Raw genomic sequence first — 21,813 nt, 5'->3', positions numbered from 1 at the left:
TGGGTTTTGTTCATTGTTTTTCTTTTTTTTTTAATCTTCGGGGGTGTTTTTGTCTACCTCTTTTTTATTAATTAAATTGCTATTATGCTTTTCCTACGTAGAGCCCATTTTTCTTTTTCCTCCTAGAAAACCAAAAGAACAGCTGTCAACAAAAGATAACTCTACTCTCATAACAATTCAGAAATTCAGCATTGGTGGAAGTTTGCCAGTCTCTTCAGTAGGGTAATTTTACTGGTATGTTAAATTATTTATTTTTTGTCCCTTTATCTTCTTTATTCTCAACAATATTGACAGCTACCGTCTTTCAAATTCTTTCAAATTCAGGAGCCAAAAAAGGTTGGCCATTTATAAAATTCTTCTTATAATGATCTTTTTTGGGATAGGGCTCGAATGAAGTTGCTGTCATTAACAATAATGGCTGCTGGAGCACAAACAGCCTCGCCCTGCCTACAGCACATGTTCTCTGCAAACGCATCTTCCAAGTGCCAGAGTCCCTCTTGACTTTCTTTATGCTCCCTTTTACTAGTTTCTTGTGACAGATATGGCTGGCCTATAGCTGCACAGATAATTTGGCTCACAGACACCAGCTTGACCAGCCTAGCCTGAAGTAAACAAGTCCCAGGACACCATAGGTCGGATTCAAACCCAAATGAGGACCTCAGCCAATCCCCTTGAAGCACCCACATCATTGGCCAATGAGCTGGGTGGAGCTGAGGCCCCTGACCAATCACGTCTGTAGGCACAGGAAACTTGACAGCCCTATAAAAGGAGCTGCAGGACAATGCACGGTCGTTGTTGCTGCGCGCACTCGGTGTGTTAATGCCGCGTCCCTGTCTCTGTCTCCACAGCGAGAGTTTCTTACCTGTGTGGAAGAAGGAGTGGATTTTGGTCTCTCAGGAGCTCTCCCAGATGCAGAACCACCTGCCTGTGGGAGACTTTCAGCTGATGGACACTTGCTGGTACAGCTCCCGTCCCCTTTGCTGGGATTGTGCCTGCTGGTCACGTTCAGTGGGGGAGCAAAAGGCAGAGGAGGAAAAACATCTGGTGACCTTTGTTCAGAGAGAGGTTGGCAGAAAACCTCATCATTTTGCATCTTTCCGCTTCCATTTGGGTTGGAAATCTGGCCAGGAGGACCTTTGGGATTTGACAGCCTCTTCTGCAGGGGTGGCTTATACAGTGGGAGGTGTTGTGAACCACCTGGTTTTTGGCTGATCTTTCGTTCCATGTATTTGATCAGTGCACTGTGCTGGATTTGTTTCAGCTCTGTCTTGGAGACACTTGAACTGGAAAGTGCCCTTCCTCTGTTCTCCAGATCCCTTCCCCTGGATGCCACTGCATCTTGCTCAGTGATTTCATCCCTAGCTTGGCTCCATGATACTTCTTTATCCATTGGGTGATTGAGCTTCTCAGGCTCAGAGTAGCACAATTTCTTTTGCTCTTGGGTTATCCTTTTCCTTCCCCCTGCTTGACCTTTTTGTGGCCTCTTTATTTCTTCATTTCTATTGAAACTTTCCAAGGATTCTAGGTGAGAAGGGGAGCAAGAAACAGGTTTGGCATCCTCGCTTGCACTGGATAATGAGAAAGACCGAAGGTGTTCAACTGATGGCCTTTTAGAGGATTTCTGTCTCAGTCTGACAGGCAAACTCATCTGTAAGTCTTTTCTTTTGAAGGAGGTTTCCTTGAGAACCTTTTTCTGAGCCACTTTAAGTTTCTCTATGTAGTCATTCTGGAAACTCTCTTCTGTGAATGAGGCAGGACTCCTAAAAATGAGATCTTTGTTCTGGAGCACGAGATCATCAGCACTGCACTGATGGTGGTGGCTGCTCCTCTGAAGCTGATGGCCTTCTCTTTGTATCTCTGGCCACTGTGCTGAGGCAGCATAGCTGCTTGATGGAATTTCCTTTGGTGACCTCCTTGAGTCCTTGTTGGGGTGCAGGACATTGGTGGTTTTCCCTGTAGAAAGATAGTAAAGCATGGGAGTTGCCTGCCTGGTTATTTGTTCACCACCGTGGTTGTCCTGAAGCTGTCCTGAGAGCTGTGTTTGAAATACAGGCTGGTGTTTCTCAGCAGGAGATTCCTCTTTTTGCAGACATGTGCTGAGGTCAGGACTGCTGTTGTTACCTTGGTTTTCTTTCTGGACTTCACATAATGATGTGGAATCTTGCTTTGGTCTGAAAAAAGCCTTTTGGCTTGTGCCATCACAGCACTGCTTCCTTCCCTGATCCAGCTCCTCACACTGAGGGTGCTCCACTTCCATAGCATTGCAGCTGCAGGACAGTGGTGACCTCTGCACTTTGTTTTGCTGGTTTGGGACTGGTTCCCTAATATTGCTCGTAATTTTTCCTTCAGAAACATAGCACTGATTTTTGTCTGTGTAACTGTTCAGTTTCTTGTGAGCATTTTTATTTAGAAGAGCATTCTCCGCATATTTTAATTCCGAACTGTCCTCAAACACATCCTGATCCATGTCTGAATGCCACTCAGCATGGAGTGGGCCCTGAGCACAGGGCAAGGACTCTTTCCTCTGGCTGGGCCCTGGCACAGTGCTTGGCAGAGCTGCTTCTCTGGCACTTGGCTTAGGCACACCCCTGGGACACTGTTTGACTTCCTGTGTATCATTAACAGCATTTGGGTTGGAATGTGCTTGGTAATAGGATCTGGAGTTCATCTCTTTGGGAATTTTATTAGCATGACCTGAATTATAAGCAGAAAGTATTTTGGGGACATTCACCACAGAGTCCGTCTTTAAATATTCTTGAAAAATGAATGAAGAAGGTCTTCTGAAAATGCGTGGATTGCTTCTCTTTGTAGGTTGTTGTGATGGGCTCCACTCTCCACTTTCCTCCGTCTTTAATGTCTGGACTTTTGACACCTCATTGGTAACATCACAAGAAAGGCCCTTGTTTTCCAGAGTCTTTTCCCTATTAGGCCCTACATCTTGCTCTGTAACGGCATCCCGATGTTGACTCCGTGGTACGTCCCTATCTGCTAGCTGGCTGTCCCGCACACCAGGAGCTGGCTGCACACCACACTCAGGGTGCCCTGCAGAGCCCTGTCTCTCTCTTGACTTCTCCAAGTGTCTGTTAGCGATGTTAAAGCTGTCCAGTCGTGTGGGAGGGGACAGTGGAGGTGCTGCCAGGGCTGGAGGTCCCTGATTTGAAGTCCTTTGGGTGGGAGTAATTCCACAGCCATCTGTGAGACTGCTGCTGTGGGAGTTGTGGGTGCTCAGGTGTGGTGCCTTGTATGGCTGGGGGGGTCTGAGGTCAGAGTGTGCAGCACTGAGATTATAAATTCCTGTGACATATTCCGAGTCCATGTATGGGACCTGCTCTGGAGGCACACAGAAATATTCACCATGGCACGATGGTGTGGGGTACTCGGGAACATTTGATCCTCCTGAGAAAGAGCTGTAAGCAGAGTCTGCCCTTCCAGGGAGGTGCAAGAAGTGCTCCATGCTGCTGATTGACTTCACTGACAAAAGATGATCATTTTCAGGAGAGGCCACAGGCTCTACCAGCTTCCCAGTTCTGCCACCTTGCCTGTGAGTCCATCTTTCTATCTCATTCCCAGCTGAAGTCATGTTGTAGTATTTCCAGAAATCCAAGTCTGATTAAAAGTCCACAGCCGAGTTGTTAGAAATGAACATTTTTCTCTACAGTTACATTCCAATAATATCTAGAGGATCCTGAAAAGAAAGAGAAATGTGTGAAAAAGTCTCAGTGGGAAGATTCTCACGGCACATCCTGGAAAACCTTTCCCAGAGTCCTATAAAAAGTGGCTCGAGACTGACAGAGCATCTTGATGAGATATTCTGCTGTCAGTCCTAAGTCACAGGTTTTAAAAGATGGCCAAATGCTTATGGCTGCAGCTCAGAACTTCCCTGCAAACCCCCAAATGGACTAGGAAAAAACACCAGCACAGAGTTCATGTACAACAAATACACATTTTTTGCAGAGCCTGGGAAACAGCCTGTTTTTATCAGCAGCACTTGACAGTTCCTCTGTGCATGGTGCCCATAGGTTTAGTTTAACAAATGGATCTCCACAAGTAGCAATCCAGTGGGCCAGGAGAAGACCAGCAGGAGATTCTCACACCAACAGTGTGAGCCTCTCAGCTGCCTCTGCCAGCTCCAAACCCCGTGACGTGACGTGTCCCCAGGCAGTAGGAGCCCCAAATAAAAGACTGGACCTGGCACTAGAGTGGTGCTTTCCAGCAACCTTGTTTAGTAATTCTCATTTAAACCAGCTCTAGAAACTGATCAGTTATTAAAAGAAAGCAAAGAATCCATCCTGAAAAGCTTCATCAACAAGCTGCTCCAGTAAAAGACCTTCCGAGGAGACACAAACTGTGTCCAGATCCCTCCAGAATATTACATGTCTGATTTATTCATAAAGGTTGAACTCACCAGACATTATTCTGCAACATCACATTTCTGTGGTGGAACCTCAAAAAGCTGGCAGAAAGAGAGGTTTCAGGGTGATGTTTCTCTTTAATTAAAAAGAAACAAACAAAACCACATTCCTGCCTTGTTTCAAAGACAGTTCTGGTATCGCTCATTTTGAGCCAAAGGAAGAGAAGGATAGGAGCCAAATTACACAAGTTAATCTTTAAATGAAACTTGGACTGGTGAGGCCCACTAAATAAATTAACTAGTTTCTGGGAAATGAAAACAGCCTAACACCACAAAGTGGTAATTTGCCTGCTGGTTTTGGGGGCTTTTTTTTTTTTGGATGTTTGGGTTTTTAACATTTCAGTAGGAAGCCAACTCAAGGATGTCTGGAGTTCTCTCCCTCTTTACAGGTGATTTAAAACACAGTTGTGGAATTTAATTGTCTGTCCGTGAATAACAAAGGAAATAGGCTGGTGCTGCCATTCCCCATCCTTTTCACCAGGGAGTATTGAGGAATTTAAAGAAATAAACACCTTAGATACTTGGTGAAAGGAAAACCTTGGATTTTCTGAAACCACTGAGGAAAAAAAGGCGGTTGAATGATTTCAATGACACCAAGTGCAGACTGGGGAGGTACCAAGGTGTATCACACTGCAGTTACATCTCCTAGGCAAACAGAGTGCCCTGAAGTCTGGCCCATGGCAGTGACCTCTGGGTCTCACTGAGCTGGGAGAGGTCAGCAGTACCTGAAGGTGCTGTGGGTGCACAGGATCAAACCATTCCACAAGCGATCCAGAAGACAGATTGCTCTGTCATTCTTATCTCCCTCATTTTAATTAAATTTTTCTCCCAGTGGAATCTCTCCAAGCAGCTCTTACTGATGGTGCTGTAAATAGACCCAGCCAAGTCTTTGTCTGGGATGTGCTGGCAGAGTTCCATGGAAGTTAACGGAGCCACCCTGATTTACAATGAGAATTTGGCTCTAACTTTTCACAGCAATGTGTAGAATCCAAGTAACTGTGGTGATTTAGTTCGTGTCTATCTATGGAAGTACTCTCCTGGTTTCCTGTACCAGTCATTCCCAAGATCTCTTTCCTGCTGTTGTTTCAAGCTCCTCATTGGGATTTACAGTGAAGTTGGCAATAGAGAGAAGAATTTTTGACTCAGGTTTTTACCATGATACCAGAAGTATTAGGAAATATAATTTCAGTATCTTAGAAGACTGAGGTAAGTACCTCTGACTGATACTGAAATACACCTTAGGGAAAACTTGTCTTATTTCTGTTGAAGAGGATATTTTCTAAACCCTGGCAGCAGAATCGTTTATCTCAATGTGTTCAAGGAACTGTGTGGAAACTGCCCTCTCTTTCCCATATAAGAGAAAATCGTTAATGTCCTTAAAACTCAACTGACATGAACAAGGACATTATTGTTCTCAGCAGGGAGGTGGTAGAGCTCCTTCATGGACTGTGCTGTCTCTGGATCTCAGATATATTCTGGCAAGGCTGGAATACAACGTGCTATTCCAGACTGGCCTGCAATACTTGCATTGTAAACCACTGAAAGCCAGAAGAAAAATGTTAAATAAAAGTATATCGGAACCAAACCCACAGAAAGATGAAGGGAAGTGTGACAGAGGTCAGACTGACCCGAAGAAGGCTTCAAGCATCAGCACCTTGTTATCTAAAAGTCCCTCACACCTTTTCTATGTAGCCTCCCATGGGCAGCTCTACACAGCTCTGGCTCTTTCTCTCCTTCTTCTCTCTTCCTTCTGCACTTCCAGCTGGCTCCTTCCTGTCCCTAGCATGGCCACCTAACCCTGTGTGACCCTTGATGACATCTGACCCCTTCTGTCCCTGACACGACCTCCTGTCCCTTCCTCCTCACAGCACAGCCAGCAGACTCCAACTGACCCCAACCAGCTCACTCACTCTTATCACACCCATGGCTGTGAGGGCAAGGCTGTTCACTCTTTGGTAATTAATACGGCTGCAGTATATGGGGGCAAGATTGCTTTCAGCACTATCTCCATCTGCCCTCCCACAGAGGTGTATTAACACTGTAGGAATCCAGGGAAGTGTATTCACTCCATACTCAAGGAAGAAATAAAGCCACTACCAACCTATTAAGTTCCAAAGTTGTTTGCTTGTTGTTCTTTGTTGTTAAAAACAGAGGCTAACTTAACTTCCATCCACATCAACCTGTTCTGTTCTAGGGAAGGGTGATTTGCATTGCACAATCTTGAATTCTTTGCAAGCAGCTCAGTATGTCAAAGCCTCTTGTGTTAGCAAAATGAACTCTGTACAGAGAAAACCTAGTGACTCCAGAGCACAGTCAGGGAACAACTTACCCGTCTTATAAGGGCAAGATTTATTGTAATTACAGTTTGGTCTTGTTTGACCTCATTTAGAGTTTGCTAGGTGCCATAATTGATCCGTAACTCACCTGCACTTATATACAATGCTTGCCTGAACAAATCATCACCCAGCAGAAACACAGCTATTCTCTCTATCAAGTCTTTGATTTGCCCTCAACAACCCAGGAGAAACGGCCCCTGGCACATAACACAGTTTGCAATAATTTGTGTACTTGTGGAGCTCCCTTGAAGTGACCAACACAATCTTTCCATCACAGAAGCAAGAACGAGAATTTTCCTTAACAAGCACAAGCAGAGTTCAAACCTTCCTAGCTCTCTTTTTGTGTAATTGCCCTTTTTATACAAATGGCTCCATGAAAATAAAGGGGAAACCCACAGCTGTTCATCTGGAACAAACTACAGTACACAAGTGCTCTCCAGAAGAGAACAAGTGTGCAAAATGCAAAGCAAACACCTTGACCAACCTACCAATATTATGTCATGTCCACATTTGTGAATGACCTGTTCCTTATCAAAGGGTAAACACTACATGTAAATATTAACTGGAATTCTTCAGATTCCAATCTGTTGCATACTCTGCAGCACCTGACCCATCTGCTCCCCAAACCGTGAGATCTCATTGCTACCAAAAGATCACCTGAGAGACTCTTGCTTTAGCAGGTGATCCTCCTGGCTTTCCCAGGGCAGCCTAGAGAGGCCAGAATCCTGGGGATGTCAGGTGCAGCCTCTGGCATCCCAGGAACCTTCATCAGGTCATGGCTGGTGACCTAGCACAGGTTCCCAGTTCTCCACCCAGGTCTTCCTGGACAGAAACCCCTGCCCCCGCACAACATGGATGCATTCTTAGTGACTCTACCTCTGAGATATGAGATGTCTGGAAATAAGAGCTGCTCCTTTGACCACGCTCTGAAATATCCAGAAATTCCAGACAAATGTCCAAAGTCTTCACGTTCCATCACTTTGACGTGACTGTTGAAAGGGTGGGAGAAATGGAAGGATACTACATTCAGGAAAGTGTGGCTGGCATTGCCTTTGTGCCCAGCATCTCTGAAAGTCACAATTTCTCTCTTTCTCTGCCTTTTAAATAGATACTTTCCCTTTGTTATTATTTGTTTCTGGCCTGTAATCAACAATTTTATCCCCTTGGACTTTCAACTTTAGGTTTCAAACAGGAAGGCAAACATAGCAGATGATATTGCCTTTGACTGACTGAAAAAACACACTTTCTGCTAATCTGTATTTTTTTTTTTGTTTGCTAAGATTTCTGAAGACTCTAACCACTGTTTTTCTCATTTAGTGCAATTTCCAGAAGCATCATACAAGTAGGTAATGGTCACCAAGGATATTGTACATCAACACACAAGGACAAAATCTCACATTTGGCTTCCAGGCCCAGAGGAAGGTTCACTCTGCTACTGGGAGCCAGGGAAGTCAAATGGTCACACAGTCCCGAAACAGAGCCCAAGTGGGATTTAGAGAAGGTTTATGCCTTGTGTGCACAGAAATAAATGTCACCATAGTTTGAGGAATGTAAACATTTCCAGTAAAACCCACGGATCCACACTTGAGGCTTTCTGGAGCTATCAAAGTGTCGTGGGAAATTCAGAGAAGGATGAAAGCAATGATACTAAAATGCATCTCAGTATCCCCTTTTTTGTGTGGGGGCACAGACAAATCTTCCTAAACTTCCTCACCCTGCTGTTCCAGGCTCCCTAGAGAAGGAAGAGATCTCTGGTGACCAGCATGGGAGCTTTGCTGGAGCCACAGCACCAGAATGGGTCCATCCTACACCTTCCTGGTGTCACTTCCCATTGGGATGACATCTCACTGATGGACAGGAACGTTTGGCATTGGCCTAACATGCCTACTGGGTGATGAAAAGCTGTGGCCCAAATAAACTGCTTTTGGAGGTGAGAGCTGTGGCCCAATCTCTGGCCAAGGATTTAATGAGGAAGATCAGGTTTGGCAATTCTTCACAGCCCCATGAGAGACCTTTTCTGAGCACCCAACAGAGTCTGACCCTTTCAATTAGAGCAGTTACCCACTACATACGTACTCCTCCACTGTCCTTGAATTCCTGACTTTCCTTATTCAGCCTCAAAAATTCCTCTTGGTTTCCATCAGCATTAGTGTCTATTCTATTAAACACCAAATATTGTTTCTTCTGCCTCTCTAAGTGCTTCTCAGAAAATGATTTTGCCAGAAATCACAGTTTCATCCCAAATGTATGCATTTCTTCCCATCCATTTCTATTTTATCCCTTTTAATGTCATCATATTTTCCTTATTTCTTTTTAAACTCTAACCAAGTTCATTTGATGCTGTAAGAAAAAGCCCCATACTGCTTTTACAGGCTACAAAAACACCACAAGAGCATTAAAAAATTACAGACTCTAAAGTACTAAAAAGCAAAAAGCAAAAAAAAATCTAATGACATTGCTGATTTTTAAACATGTCTTTAGAATTAATATATATTTTATTAAATTAACTAATTAATAGAATTTCATTAAACTAATATATATAATAAAGATGTTTTCTCATTTCTTCCATGTTGATTGCTTCCCAGCAAGGCTGTCCAAGAAACATGAGGGAAAAATAAAACTCTCATAGTCCCCCTGACCTACTCCTGGCTGCACTGAGCTTCCCACAGCTTAGGCAGCAAGTCAAGCTCACAAGAGAAGAAATTGGACATTAAATAGGGGTAATCCAGTTCAACATCTCCTTTCACTGACATGGTTTTAGTCCAGAATTCTGTGAGCTGGTAGTTGGTTAGCAATCTGTGCAAGCACAGTTTTAAAACCATTTTCATTATTAATTGCCTATAATTAGAAAAACCAAAGTGCTTATAACAGGCAGCTTCAGCAGCTGCCACACATCCCAAACCCGATGCATTCCCAGCACTGCCTGGATCAGAATTTGCCTTTTCCAGCTTTATCAGAGCTCTGGGAGAGCCAACGCTCACTCAAACTTACTAGTGAGGGTTGGCTGGCTGGAAAATGTCATGAAGCCATCTTATCTTTGAAGAATTGTGGTTTTCTGGCACCTACATATGCTTTATTCTAATATAAAACTATTCTCAGACGCTTTATGGATGACTCTTAATTGCAGTCCAAGAATCCTGGCCAGAACAACACTGCAGATTCCAGTTTATACCTGCTGTAGTTATGTTTTCCACAGACAAACCTGCAATGAGAAAAATATTCCTGCTGCAGCTCCAGTTTTAGGCAAAGATGGATCCAGAGGCACTGACTGGGGAAGGAGCAGTGTCCAGTTCACCTTAATGAAGTGGGATTTTATATATATAAATACATATAATAATATATAAAAATTATATATAGTTTATAAATATAAAAGATAAAAAATATATATCTCAGAATAGTGTATTTCTATATCTTCATGAAGTTCATAGCACACATTTGAGTCCCACAGCAGGAGCAGAACCCAGGCCTCTCAGCACCCCTCCTAACTACCAATTATTTTGTTTAATACCTTACTACCCTCAGTAAATCATGTAACTTTTCCACTCTTTCAGAGCAGCAGTCTAAAATATAATTGGCAAACAATACTAGCACTTCCATTTTCTTGTATATAATTCAAGGATTATGAAGTCATATAAATTAATTTGGTATTTTAAAAAAGCCATTAGCTCTTTCTTATTTTGACACAGGAGACAGAAACTATTCCTTTCCAAAGGATGTCTGTTTTCAGTCTAATTCATCCAGATGTTAAACAAAATTGTGCTTGCCTTTGGGCTGGGGCAGACAGTAATGCAATATCCAGTTACTACAGAACATTCCACTGGAACAAGAGGAAACCACCAAATATACACAAGAAATAATATATTAGACAGCTCGGTTCCTTTGGCAAAAATTGCATTCCAGTGTTTTCCCATAGCTTTTGTTTGGGCAGAATTTGTAAGTGCTTATGCCTAATCTCACTAAATGTATCTCTGGCTTCCACAACAAAAAAAAAAGAAAACCTGGATTAGTAGTTAAAAATAATCTGGAAATATCCCATGGTTACATTAGAGCAGGTTTAGTGGTGGGGTGGGAGTTACTTGGAATTAGGGGCAGAAATCAACCCCGTGTTCTGCAAAGAGCATCACAGACTCACAGAACGGTTTGGGTTGGAGGGGTTATTAAAGATCACCTTGTTCCACACCCTGCCATGGGCACATTCCACTATCCCAGGTTGCTCTGAACCCCATCCAACCTGGCCTTGGACACTTCCAGGGTTGAGGCAGCCACAGCTTCTCTGAGCAGCCTGTTCCAGGGCCTCACCACCCTCCCAGTAAGAATTTCTTCTCAGTGTCTAAACTAAACTCATCCTCCTTCAGCCTCCCTCCAGACATGCTGCAAGGCTGGCAGGAGATGTCAGAGGAAAAATGCTGGGGGAAGCATAAATTAATTTTTTTGGAAAAGGCAGCACTCAGAGCTTTTGTGAGAGGCTTTCCCTAAGCAGGTGATTCCAGGACAGGTATTCACCTCTGATAACAGGTGAGTAATTTAGAGAGCAGTGGCAGTGGCAGTCAGAGGGGCTACTGGGTACATACCAGCAAGGGGCCAAATGATTGCCTGTCTGTAGCACTTTATAACAACTAGTCCCCATCCAAACAGAAAGGTGTGAGTTTTTGCAGATCCACCCTTCTATATTTCACCCATTCTACAGAAATTCCCCTCTGAATTCCCAAACCAGTCCTCTTTAACCTGCATTTCACCATTAGCCTCAAACACTGTCTGTGCTGGAGAATCATTAAGAACATTTTGTACCAAGGTAGGTGTTTTCTGTATAAAAATGTCTACCTGCCAGACCCTTTACCTGGCCCATTTAACACAGACCTATTTATTCTATAAAACCCCCCAAAATCTGCACACTCAAGGACAGAGCAGAGCTCCTGTGCTTGTATTAGACTCAGGTGACACTCTAGACTGTCCATGTCCACAGCAGTGATGCAACTGGTCCCTTACACACTACAACACACCGATAACTTTAGGATTTTAAAGATAATTTTTCTGTTACAAATCGTTATACAAATCCTCAGTTATTTGGTTACATTCACTCACTTCCCTATGAAAATCTTTCCCTATGAAAATTCCATCTTTCGCGGTCAGAGATCCCGAGAACAAGTCCTGAAGTTCAGGTGGCCTGGTGCAATTATGTGTGCCCAAGACAGCTTCCAGCCCCAAGTTAAACATTTCAGAATGTGGTTTTAATATTTTCCACCATCCATCCTGCCTCTTCCTGTGTTTCCAGGCTGGCTGTTACAGAAGGGTGCCTCAGATGGTGCACATGGACTTTGGCAGCAGATGCTCTGCAGGGCACCTGGGATCTGAGTCAGCCCTTGCTGGGGAGAAAGGATTAATAGAAAACACAGCACCTGGACACCTGTTTGTCCAACATGATGCTTTCTTCTCTAACCACCATCCACCAGCTCATGCCTGGTGCTGGATGTGCTCTTGCAACACGTGTAAGTCACCCCTCCCCAGTGGGATCGTTGGCTCTGCCTGCCCTGCATTGCAGAGTTGGGACAGCACACTGCACCTCCTCTTTTGCTGAGACTTCCCAAACCACCTGTGAGTGGCTGCCACAATGCCACAAGCACCCTGGCACATGTGCCACAATGCCACCCACACCTGGCACATGTGCACGATGCCACAAGCACCCACACCTGGCCCATGTGCCACAGTGCTGCAGGTACCTGGCATGGCTGGGGGTGTCTCAAGCATCCAAACCCCCGTTTCACACAAACTCTGCATCAAACCCTGTGAGGTGCAAGGACAGCTGTGGTGTCCCCCAGCTGCTCAAGGGACAGTGCTGAGATAAAGGAATATCTGCTTGTCAGGAGAGAGGAGTGAGCTCATCCACCACGCACTGGGGCCCTTAAAGGTCTGCACTGGGATCTCACTGAATCCCTCCCCAAACACATGCACTTATCCATGGGGTAAGGAGCAGTTACTTAGACCATGGATCAGCAGAATCATGTTCTCCAGACTTACAGCAAACACAATACAAACAACAGGGTAACCAGAATGTTCTTTTCTTTCTTTTCTTGCGTAAAGCAAATACACAAATAGACAGCACAGCAACTGCTGAAGACAGTATGTACCAGGTACAGGCATCTAAAACACACACACACACACACACAGATGTTATTTGGTTTTGTCAGAATCACAGAACTACAAAATGGTTTGGGTTAGAAGGTCCCTTAAAGCTCATCCAGTTCCACGCCTTGCATACACCAGGTTACCTGTTAGCTCGAGCAATCTGAAGTCCTGTGAACAATGAGTACAGACAGGACACATCTGCTACCTCCGACATTCTCTTTACAAAACAGAAGCCAATGCTCTGGTTCCACGTTCCAGCTGTGCCCGCAGAGAAGATCCCACAGTCAGTGCAGCAGAACTTGTGCAGATCACAGCCTGAAGAGATCCCAATGCACTCCCAAGTGACAGAGGCGATTCCCATCTCTCACCTGTCACCTCAGCACCACGATGTCCCAGGGCGGCTCCACGGGCATCACGGCTGCGGGGTGACTGTCACAGGCCGTCACTGCCCCGGGTTTGTGGTACTCTGGTGCACAGCAGTGGCACAGTGGCAGTGGAGAAGGAAAGCAAGCAAACAGTGGGCTGGGCTGTCTCATTATCTCACCAGTCAATCATTAACAACGGGGCTGTTTCTGCCTGAGCTCTTGGCTGGCGGCCACGGCTCCCACGTGGGCACGACTGAAAAATTCCATGAATACGCTGCCAAGGCCACAGCGGAGAGGCCAGGTGAGGCCTCTGTGCCCTGCAGCCCCAAGCACTGCTGTGCATCCCACCGGGACGTCTCCACCCCAGGAGCATCCCGTGCTGTCCCCAGCCTGAGGTCACTTGTGCACGGGCCAAGAGCCCTTGTGCTGGGGCACTTGGGAAACGCTGCTAGACAAAAACTAATTCAATCCGAGTGAAAGTAGTTAGATTTAATCCAAAAAAATGGGTTAGATTTGATTTTCTTTCTTTGTTTTCTTAGGGGGGGAGAAAAAGGGTTGTACAGTAAAAGTTAATGCAGCTCAAGGCAACTCTGAAGTTGTGTTTTATATGGTACAGTTTTAGTTTTGTGGGGCTTTTTAGTTATTTCTAAATATTTTGTTCATAAAAGTGCACAGAAGGCTCACAGATTGAGGCTTTCTTCTGTGTTGTATGACTCTGAATCAACTCAAGCCTCTGCAATAAGTTTTTTCTGTCTCCAAATATATGTGATGAAGCCTGATATAATTTATAATGGTCTTATTCAGTGAGATGAATTCCCACTAGTTTCCAGATGGGCTTAAAAAATAAGCTGATTTTGTGCCACTATTTTTTCCCTCAAACTAAGCTGGATAATGCCATGCAGACCACAGCTCTTTGATTTGTTATGTATTGTCTCTCAAGGGAACACTGGGCATTCTTTCCACATTTCCTGCAAAAATAATCTGCTCCCCTGTGGCTGTGTTGTTTTCACATGTTGGGAAAGACAAAAGTGGTCTCCAGTGGGACACAGGCTGAGCCTTTGGGCTGTGCCTGGCCTCACCCTGCTCTGCAGCAAGGCTGTGCCAAAGCCATCAGAGAGAGCTTGGAACTGGGTTCACTGCAGAGCAGCTGGAGAGGACAGGCATCATTTTGTTGGCATTCTCAATCCACTTCTCCTGAGCATGAAGAGCCTCTAGGATACCATTCACTGATAATTCATTTAATCCCTATTTGAGGTTTTTCTGTGAGCAACCACCCAGGCTTCTCTTCGAAGTCCTGTATGCAAATAGACCATCCCACAGCTCGATTTTTTTTCACCAGCACATGTGTTCAGTAACTCCCCAAGTATGGAGAAGGGCTCCTGGGAAGTTACTCAGTAACTAACTCAGTGTTTAGTCATTGCATTTAATCCTATTTCACCCAGCAGTGACTTGGTATCTGATCAAGGGTTCTGCAATAAGAGGTAAGGGGACATTTCCAGCAGTCCGAGAAATGAGAAGGAAAATAATCCTGCACTGTGGGAAAAAGGCAAACCTGAGCAATTCTCCTGCCGAGTGATGAGCAGAGCTCTGGTTTGGGGGCAGAGTTGGCAACTCCAGGGGTGCCTCCTGTGCACAGGAACTTTTGTACATTCCTTTTGCCAGTGAAATGTTTGTGCAGGTTTGTCAGAGAGTGACTGGTTTGGGACAGTGCTGCAGACAAGCCTGGCCTCAGTCCTACAGGAACAATCAAGGTTCCAGCATACCACACGAGAAAAAAAAGAGGAAGGCAAAGCCATCATTCCCACCCTGCACCTCAGAGAGTTAATTCACCAGCTCCTGCCTCTCCCAGGACTGGAGCAGCTGAATCCTGCAGCAGAGCTGTTCCCTGTGGAGAGTTTGGTTTGGCTCTGGGATTCGTCACAGATCTTTGTAAGGCTTGGCCCTTATATATAGAGATTTTTAAAGACATTTCAACACGTCAGAACTGAGAGCGTCCAGACTTTTCCAGACACAGCACAGTGCCCAACTGCTGTCTCTGTGAGACAACTGAGTTCAAGGGTCTTTAAATGAAGTGTCTCTTGTATGTTAATTGGGGATGAACAACACTCTTCTTACCACACTCTTGTCAGGATAAACCCATTAAAAACTGTGTGAGTCTGGAAAACAAACACAATCCCTGCAAACCTAAGAGTGCTGAAAGTTTCTGCAAGGTGCAGAGTGTCAGGAGATCACCTGAAACTGCAAAACTGCAAAGCCTTGGGAAAACAGCCCTGTCACCACAGTGCCACCAAACCTGAGCTCTAAACCAGTGGAAATTTCACCAGTTACTTGCACTAATACACAGCACTGTGAGTGTGATAATAGCATTCACCAATCATGAAATCTTCCCAACTATAAATCACATGTTCCAAATGCTCCTCCTCGCTTATAAACCAGTTGTCTTGTAAAGAAGTTATTAAATGTTCCATGTGGTTTGCTGCTCGAGGGGTGTGCATCTCACAGTGGCAAATTGCTCCCAGGCTGGATTCCAGGAAAGCTCTGCAGTCACACATGGAACACTGAGCAGAGCTATCAGGGAGCAGGTGGGAGCTCCTTTAGGGCCCCACTGTCACAGTAAATCCATGTGTCACTAGTATTAGCAATTAAACCTTTCCACTGCCTTCACATGAAATACTGCAGATTTGGGCTGTATAATTGCCCTTTGCTCTATCCTTGGTTTCAATCACAGGGTAAGATGTTTAATGACTAATAATGATTGAATGAGATGGGATGGGGACACCCCTAAAGAGTGAATTTAGAGCTGCTCTTGGCAGTTAAAAACACTAGAACACATTAGTGTCAGAGAACATGACAGAACCAAGGCAAAAGCCTCACCCCTGTCCCAGCCACGAGCACGCCACCATCCATTCATCACCACTAGGAAATAACCAAAGTATTCTCAGGATATTTACAAATCACAAAGTTTGCTTAGGTTTGCAGTCGACAAACTTATGGTAACCATAATAAACAGGGCCAAGGGTTAAAATCAACAAGTGATTTTATAAAAGCAACAGAGCTGATGTTCATTCTACTTGTCCTTTGGTTCCTAAAGTTTTAGAGTATACTGACGTGTTTTCAAACTTTTCTCCACACCCAGAAATATTGATATATATGGCGGATTTCTTAGCTGAAAGCTAAGACTTTCAGGAAAGCCTTGAATTTTTACAGCTGGTGCTTCCAGAGGTGCATAAAACCTCATGACGCCCCTGATAACCATGTCAGGGGTTGCCATTGGCATGACTTTCATTTCCAAGCACTGCCATGGTCACTGCACTAAACTGCTTGAGAGTAGAAAAGCAATAATTAGGATTATAGGCCAAAGTTTGCATCTTAATGCTACTTTACAGGTTTGCTGCCTAATCTGCCCTGTGCTGGGATGTGTCCTGCACTCACGTGCAGCTCCTGAAAGCAGGAACTCACAATTCTGGATAAAACCTGCAGACATCAATGATCAGCACAAGCAGGGGTGACTTCTGCTTCCTATTCACTGGCACCCCACATTCTGCCACTGCCCCTTTACTGCCGGGGACAGTGCCAACACCAGAGAAATATGTACAGGCAGCGGGGACAGCAGAGAAACTCAACATTAAAATAATTTCTCGTGGCTGTGACTGACTCTTCTCTCTAAGCGCCCCAAATACACCAAGCCATTACTGCTTGAACCCCATAGAGCAGGATAAAGTAAACCCCAGTGAGGAGCTGTGGGCAGGGCTGGCCAAACCCCCTGAGCCTTGTGAGGCTGTTCCCAGCACTTCTGCCTTCCCAGCCTTTTTTACCAGGTGTTGGAAAGTGCAGCCCAAAGGGGAAGCCACACAAATAACAAATGCTGCCCATAAACCCTCCCTTCAGCCAGAGGGCTGTTACCTTTCAGGGTTATTTTCATTCCTTGGCATCAGCTGGGATACAGATGGCTGTGCAGTTACTCGCTGCAGAACTAGGTCAGTGGCAGCACTGATAGCAAGGAAAAATAAAAATCCTGGGGTTTAGCCACCAAAACCATCCAAGTAACAGCAGCCTAATGGACAAAAGGGATAAAATAATATCCCTGAGAGAGCTCATCAGCCCCACCCTTCACAGATGTGGCTGCCCTACCTTGTGACCACACCAGGACAGAGGGCTAAGGCAGTGTCATTACTGACACATTTTCATTATTTTTTCACTAGAATCCAATAATTCCTACAGGAGTTAATCCTTCTCCATGACCTTATAACAACACATAACCAACTTTTTTTTTTTTTTTTTTTTTTAAATTTTTTTACACCGCCTATTATCTGGTTAATTTGTAAGACTTTACAGAAGAAAGGTTAAAGTCGCTGCTATTGTTCTAAGTCATCCTGATGTTCCGTGGATCAAAGACAGGTCCCTGTGTTCCTTCAGTCCCTGGTTTATATACAAAATGTTCTGCAGCCAAAGCAACTTAGGGGAATTTCCTCTCCTCATGCCTCTTCCAAGGCTGGTTTCCCACTTCTCGGCACTACAAGCAGTTGCAAGGAACAGGGATTTTGGCTGCAGCATGGAGCAGAAGGAAGCAGCTATGTGCTGGGGAAAGCACACTTTCAAAAAACCACCTTAAATTGAAGTGACTTCTTTTAGAAATGTAAATCTTCACTAGGAGTCTGACTGAATAAGGTTACATGATTTGTCCCTGGTAAAATATATAAGGGTAGATTTTTAGGTGGGAACAATCAAATCGCATCTGGAAGCCTCATTAGAAAAGTAAACAAATTTTAAGCCAACCAAATTTTGTTTTTCCATCTGAAACCATGTGAGCACATTGAAGTACTACACCAGCACTGTCTGGGCTCTTTGAACCCAGAGGAAGCGAATATCCTATCACACAGCACTGGGACATTTTTACTTTCTGATTCAAGGGGCTGTACCAGCCTGAATAAGTGGTTTTAATTTCACCGTTTAATATTTTTTCTCAAAGAAGATGAACTTCATTTCATGTTGCTCATAGATCACCAGTGATCCCTGGTCCTCAGAGCAGAATCTGCTCAAGCTATTTAAGTGGAAATGAGTCTGAGTTGCTGCTGGAAGGGAGAGATTGCCTCACCCCCTCTCTCCCCTGTCCACCACACCAGCCTTGCTGAGGCTCCAGTACTTGGACTCGGCTGAGCTGCCTCAGTTTGCTGATCTGGCAAAAGCTGATCAGGGCTTTTGTTTAGTTTCCTGATGGTTTATTGAGCTGAAAGAGTTAACAGAGGAATTGGGTGAATTTTGGGTCAATGTCAGGAGAAAGGAGAGAGAAGAGAGAGGAGAACGCTGCTGAGCTTCCTTCAATATGGAAAGGAGTGTGGGCATGAAATATGGAAATCATTAGGGCCTGTCCCTCCAGCCTGGGATGCCCTGAGCTCATTGCAGAGGTGTGTACCTGGAACATGGATGTGTATCCAGCACTCTACCATCAAACAGAGATTTACCAGAACTCTGCATTGAGTCTGATAATGATTCCACACAAATTAATGGCAAAACTCTTTTCTTTAAAAGAGAGAGGCTTCAAAAAAGAATCAGGACATTTTGCTCAGGGAATGCGTCATTCAACAGAAGCTGGACACTCTCATTTTTCCAGATATTTATAAAACCAGAATTTAAACACAACTTATCAGTACATTAAAAAAAAAAAAAAGGTTCAGGAACTACACTTGCAGACAGGTATTAAAAGAGTAACATAAAGTGCAAATAAGCAGGTCCCATTGGAAGGGTGATCTGTTTGTTTCTTTAAACACTGCAAAATGCCAGAGAAGTGAGAAGAGAGGGACATCATGGTTCCCCTGGGGCAAGGGTCCAGCTGAAGAGCAGCAATGCCAGCTGTTGCCTGCTTTTGTCACCGTGGATGTGCTGCTCTCCTCTGCACTTAGAAAAATAAATTCCAAGGGGGGCTCCTGGCAGGCTATCACTCCAGTTACAGAGCAAGCTCTCTGCTTTCCCTCACAACACTCAGCACAACGGGGGCTTTGTTACAGGAGGTTAAATAAATCATGTGGTCATTAGATGTCAAAGAAAAAGGAGCATTACACAAGTAAGTTCCAGATCCAGAGCGGGCCAGCTCTGCCATGGTCCCAGATAAAACAAGGCTGAACAGCAATGAAGCCCCAACCCAGCAGTGGGGGACAAAAAAAAAGGCAAAAATTACAGGGAACAACAGAGATACAGAACATGAAGGTCTGGGTTTTGAGGACAGACTAATTTAGAATTATGACTTGACAACAGGCATTTCTTTCTCGTGTGCTTTTGCTTTCTGCAGACCCAGGAGGATCTGGTCTCTGTCTCTGCAATGTGGACCCTGGTTACGGACTCCTCCTTCCTGGAAGTGTTCAAGGCCAAGGCTGGACAAAGCTTGGAGCAACCTGGTCTAGTGGAAGGTGTCCCTGCTCAGGGCAGCCTGGGTGAGGCTAGGTATCTTTAAGGTCCCTTCCAACCCAAACCATCCTGTGGTTCTGTCAATGTAGCTTTTGGGGGAAAAAAAAAAAAATCAGGCTGTCACCCAAGGCAACTTGAGCACATATTTTCACAAGTAAAAGCAATATTATTCTAGTAATCAAACACTAAAAAGGGTCTCAGAGGGCTCCAAGCAAAGCTGGCTCATTAGTAACAGAACATTCAGATGTGATAAGTGTTGGTTTGGCCAGGAGTCTGGAAATGCCAGTTAATCATTTAAATTCTGGAGTTTCCCTGAACTTCAGAAGGCATTGGGATGATATCAAAGCCATTTTACACTTAATATTTTGGGAAGCACATATTTTCTTTTCTATGAAACATTCCTGCTAGTAAGAACCTTATCCTGCAAGCCATGCACAATGGAAATTTCCAAAAAATTTTGCAGAGTTTTCACTATAGGAAGAAACTCGGAACAAATTTCAAGATGTTTCTCATGTGGTAAAGTTGCAAGAAGTCATTAATAGAAAACAGGAAGCAAACAAGGTTCTGAAAATCCTGTGAGGGGATATACAAGATGCTACAACTGATCTCTGCTTTTCAAATTTGGTTTTACATACATTAAAAGAAGCAATTCTCCCAGATACACCATGTGAAATTCTGTTAGTCTCATGATGACAATTGACTTAAAATGTATTTTATTTAATATGTGCAAATTCTTTTTGTTTTACCATTCAGTTTTATATAATTTAGGCAAAATTACTTGCAATAGATATATTTACATATATAAAGGTGCTTTGAACTCAACACTTCTCAGACACAGAGCTGAGGGAAGCTCCTCAATGGACATATTTGAGGCTCCACTACTGTTTACCCACTTTCATCCAGTAAGTTAAGGGTAAAAGGGAGCAAGTTGTTTATTTCCAGTTCCCTGCTCTATTGACCAGAGCAGATTTCTGATGTGAGATAACGGTGCCCCAGGGGAGCTGTGTTGGCACTGGCAGGGTCACCTCAGGTTATGGTCACAAGTTCTTAGCTCAAGAGACGCGAGCTCAAATGAAAGCTCCGATTCCACTGGGGTGCTGGAAGAGGCTCCCCAAACCCCCCTGAGACACCTCAGAAATACCACAATTCCAGACCATTCCAAAGCAATTCCAGACCATGCCGCTCACCATGGACACACATGGCATTGAGGTGTCCCCTCTGTGCTGGAGCTTGGGATCTGCTGTGGGGAAAGGAGAGCAGCTGGTGCCAAAGGAAGGCAGGGGGGGACTGAGACATCCCTGAGCTGCTCACATCCAGGTACTTCTAAGCTTGGCTCTGGTTCTGCATCTGTTGGAGCTGTGGGGCTGTTCAGCTCTTGCTGAACTCCCAAAGAGGAGAAATGCCATTTCATATTCGTGATGAAAACCAGACAGGTCTGTTTATTCCTGAAAGGTTCTGAGTGTATCAGCATTGCTTCACATTTCCTGTTATTTATTCTGACAAATGTTTATCCATCTGACTGGAGTATTCTAGCTAGAAATGTATGCATGAGGGGTTTTTTTAAATCATCAGATAAATGTTACAGTTGTTCAGGAACAAGTCTCAGGATAACACACTGTCCTCTCAAGGTTAAAATAAATAACCTGACAACCCTTTAACGGAGCTTTATTCCTTTACAGTCCAGACTAAAGATCTGGCAAGGATCAACTATTGCCCCAAGTGCTTGGGTTTGACTCCTTGGTGAAATCCAAGTATTCTAAATTTAGGTTGTATTTTAATCCCTGAACAATCACTTCACATAAATTCATTAGAGACTCGATGTATTAGAGTTTCCATGCAGTCAATCCACAGCTTCCAAAGTCTTGAAATTTCCTTTGTGTTATTTCCTGTGTTATTTCTGAATTACCTCCTTTATAAAGAATTACGTCTTTCAGACTTTTTTTAGACTAAACTGCAGCTTTGAGAAAGGTATGTAAACAGCTCAAGGAACCCTTTTGACAGCTCCTCTTCCCTCAGACTGAACCTGGCACTGACCAAGCCCACAGCAGTTGCAGAATGGCCATCACTGGCTGCATGTGCCAAATCAAAACATTCAGTCCTCAAAGTGTCTGTGAAAGCACACACAGGACACTTACAGGTACGTTTTCCATATGTAATTATTTGTGCAGAACAGCAG

At 44.3% G+C, this 21,813-nt stretch overlaps 1 protein-coding gene across 1 annotated transcript; it reads right to left on the bottom strand.

Moving 5' to 3' along the window:
- Nucleotides 1–41: 41 nt before the first annotated feature.
- LOC136297331 (protein Shroom1-like) lies at nucleotides 42–13,206 on the bottom strand. The gene is made up of 3 exons (XM_066197156.1): nucleotides 13,014–13,206; nucleotides 863–3,685; nucleotides 42–122 (listed from the first exon to the last, which is right to left on the bottom strand). The coding sequence occupies exons 2-3, from the start codon at nucleotides 3,578–3,580 to the stop codon at nucleotides 72–74; spliced, it is 2,769 nt and encodes a 922-aa protein (XP_066053253.1). The 5' UTR covers nucleotides 3,581–3,685; nucleotides 13,014–13,206; the 3' UTR covers nucleotides 42–71.
- Nucleotides 13,207–21,813: the final 8,607 nt, after the last annotated feature.

This window comes from Chamaea fasciata, unplaced genomic scaffold (genome assembly GCF_029207755.1).
Source record: "Chamaea fasciata isolate MVZ Bird 193981 ecotype frontalis unplaced genomic scaffold, bChaFas1.0.hap1 SCAF_15, whole genome shotgun sequence".
Classification (NCBI taxonomy): domain Eukaryota; kingdom Metazoa; phylum Chordata; class Aves; order Passeriformes; family Sylviidae; genus Chamaea; species Chamaea fasciata.
Note: the sequence above shows the minus strand (reverse complement) of the source record. Positions and strands in the feature narration are given on the sequence as shown.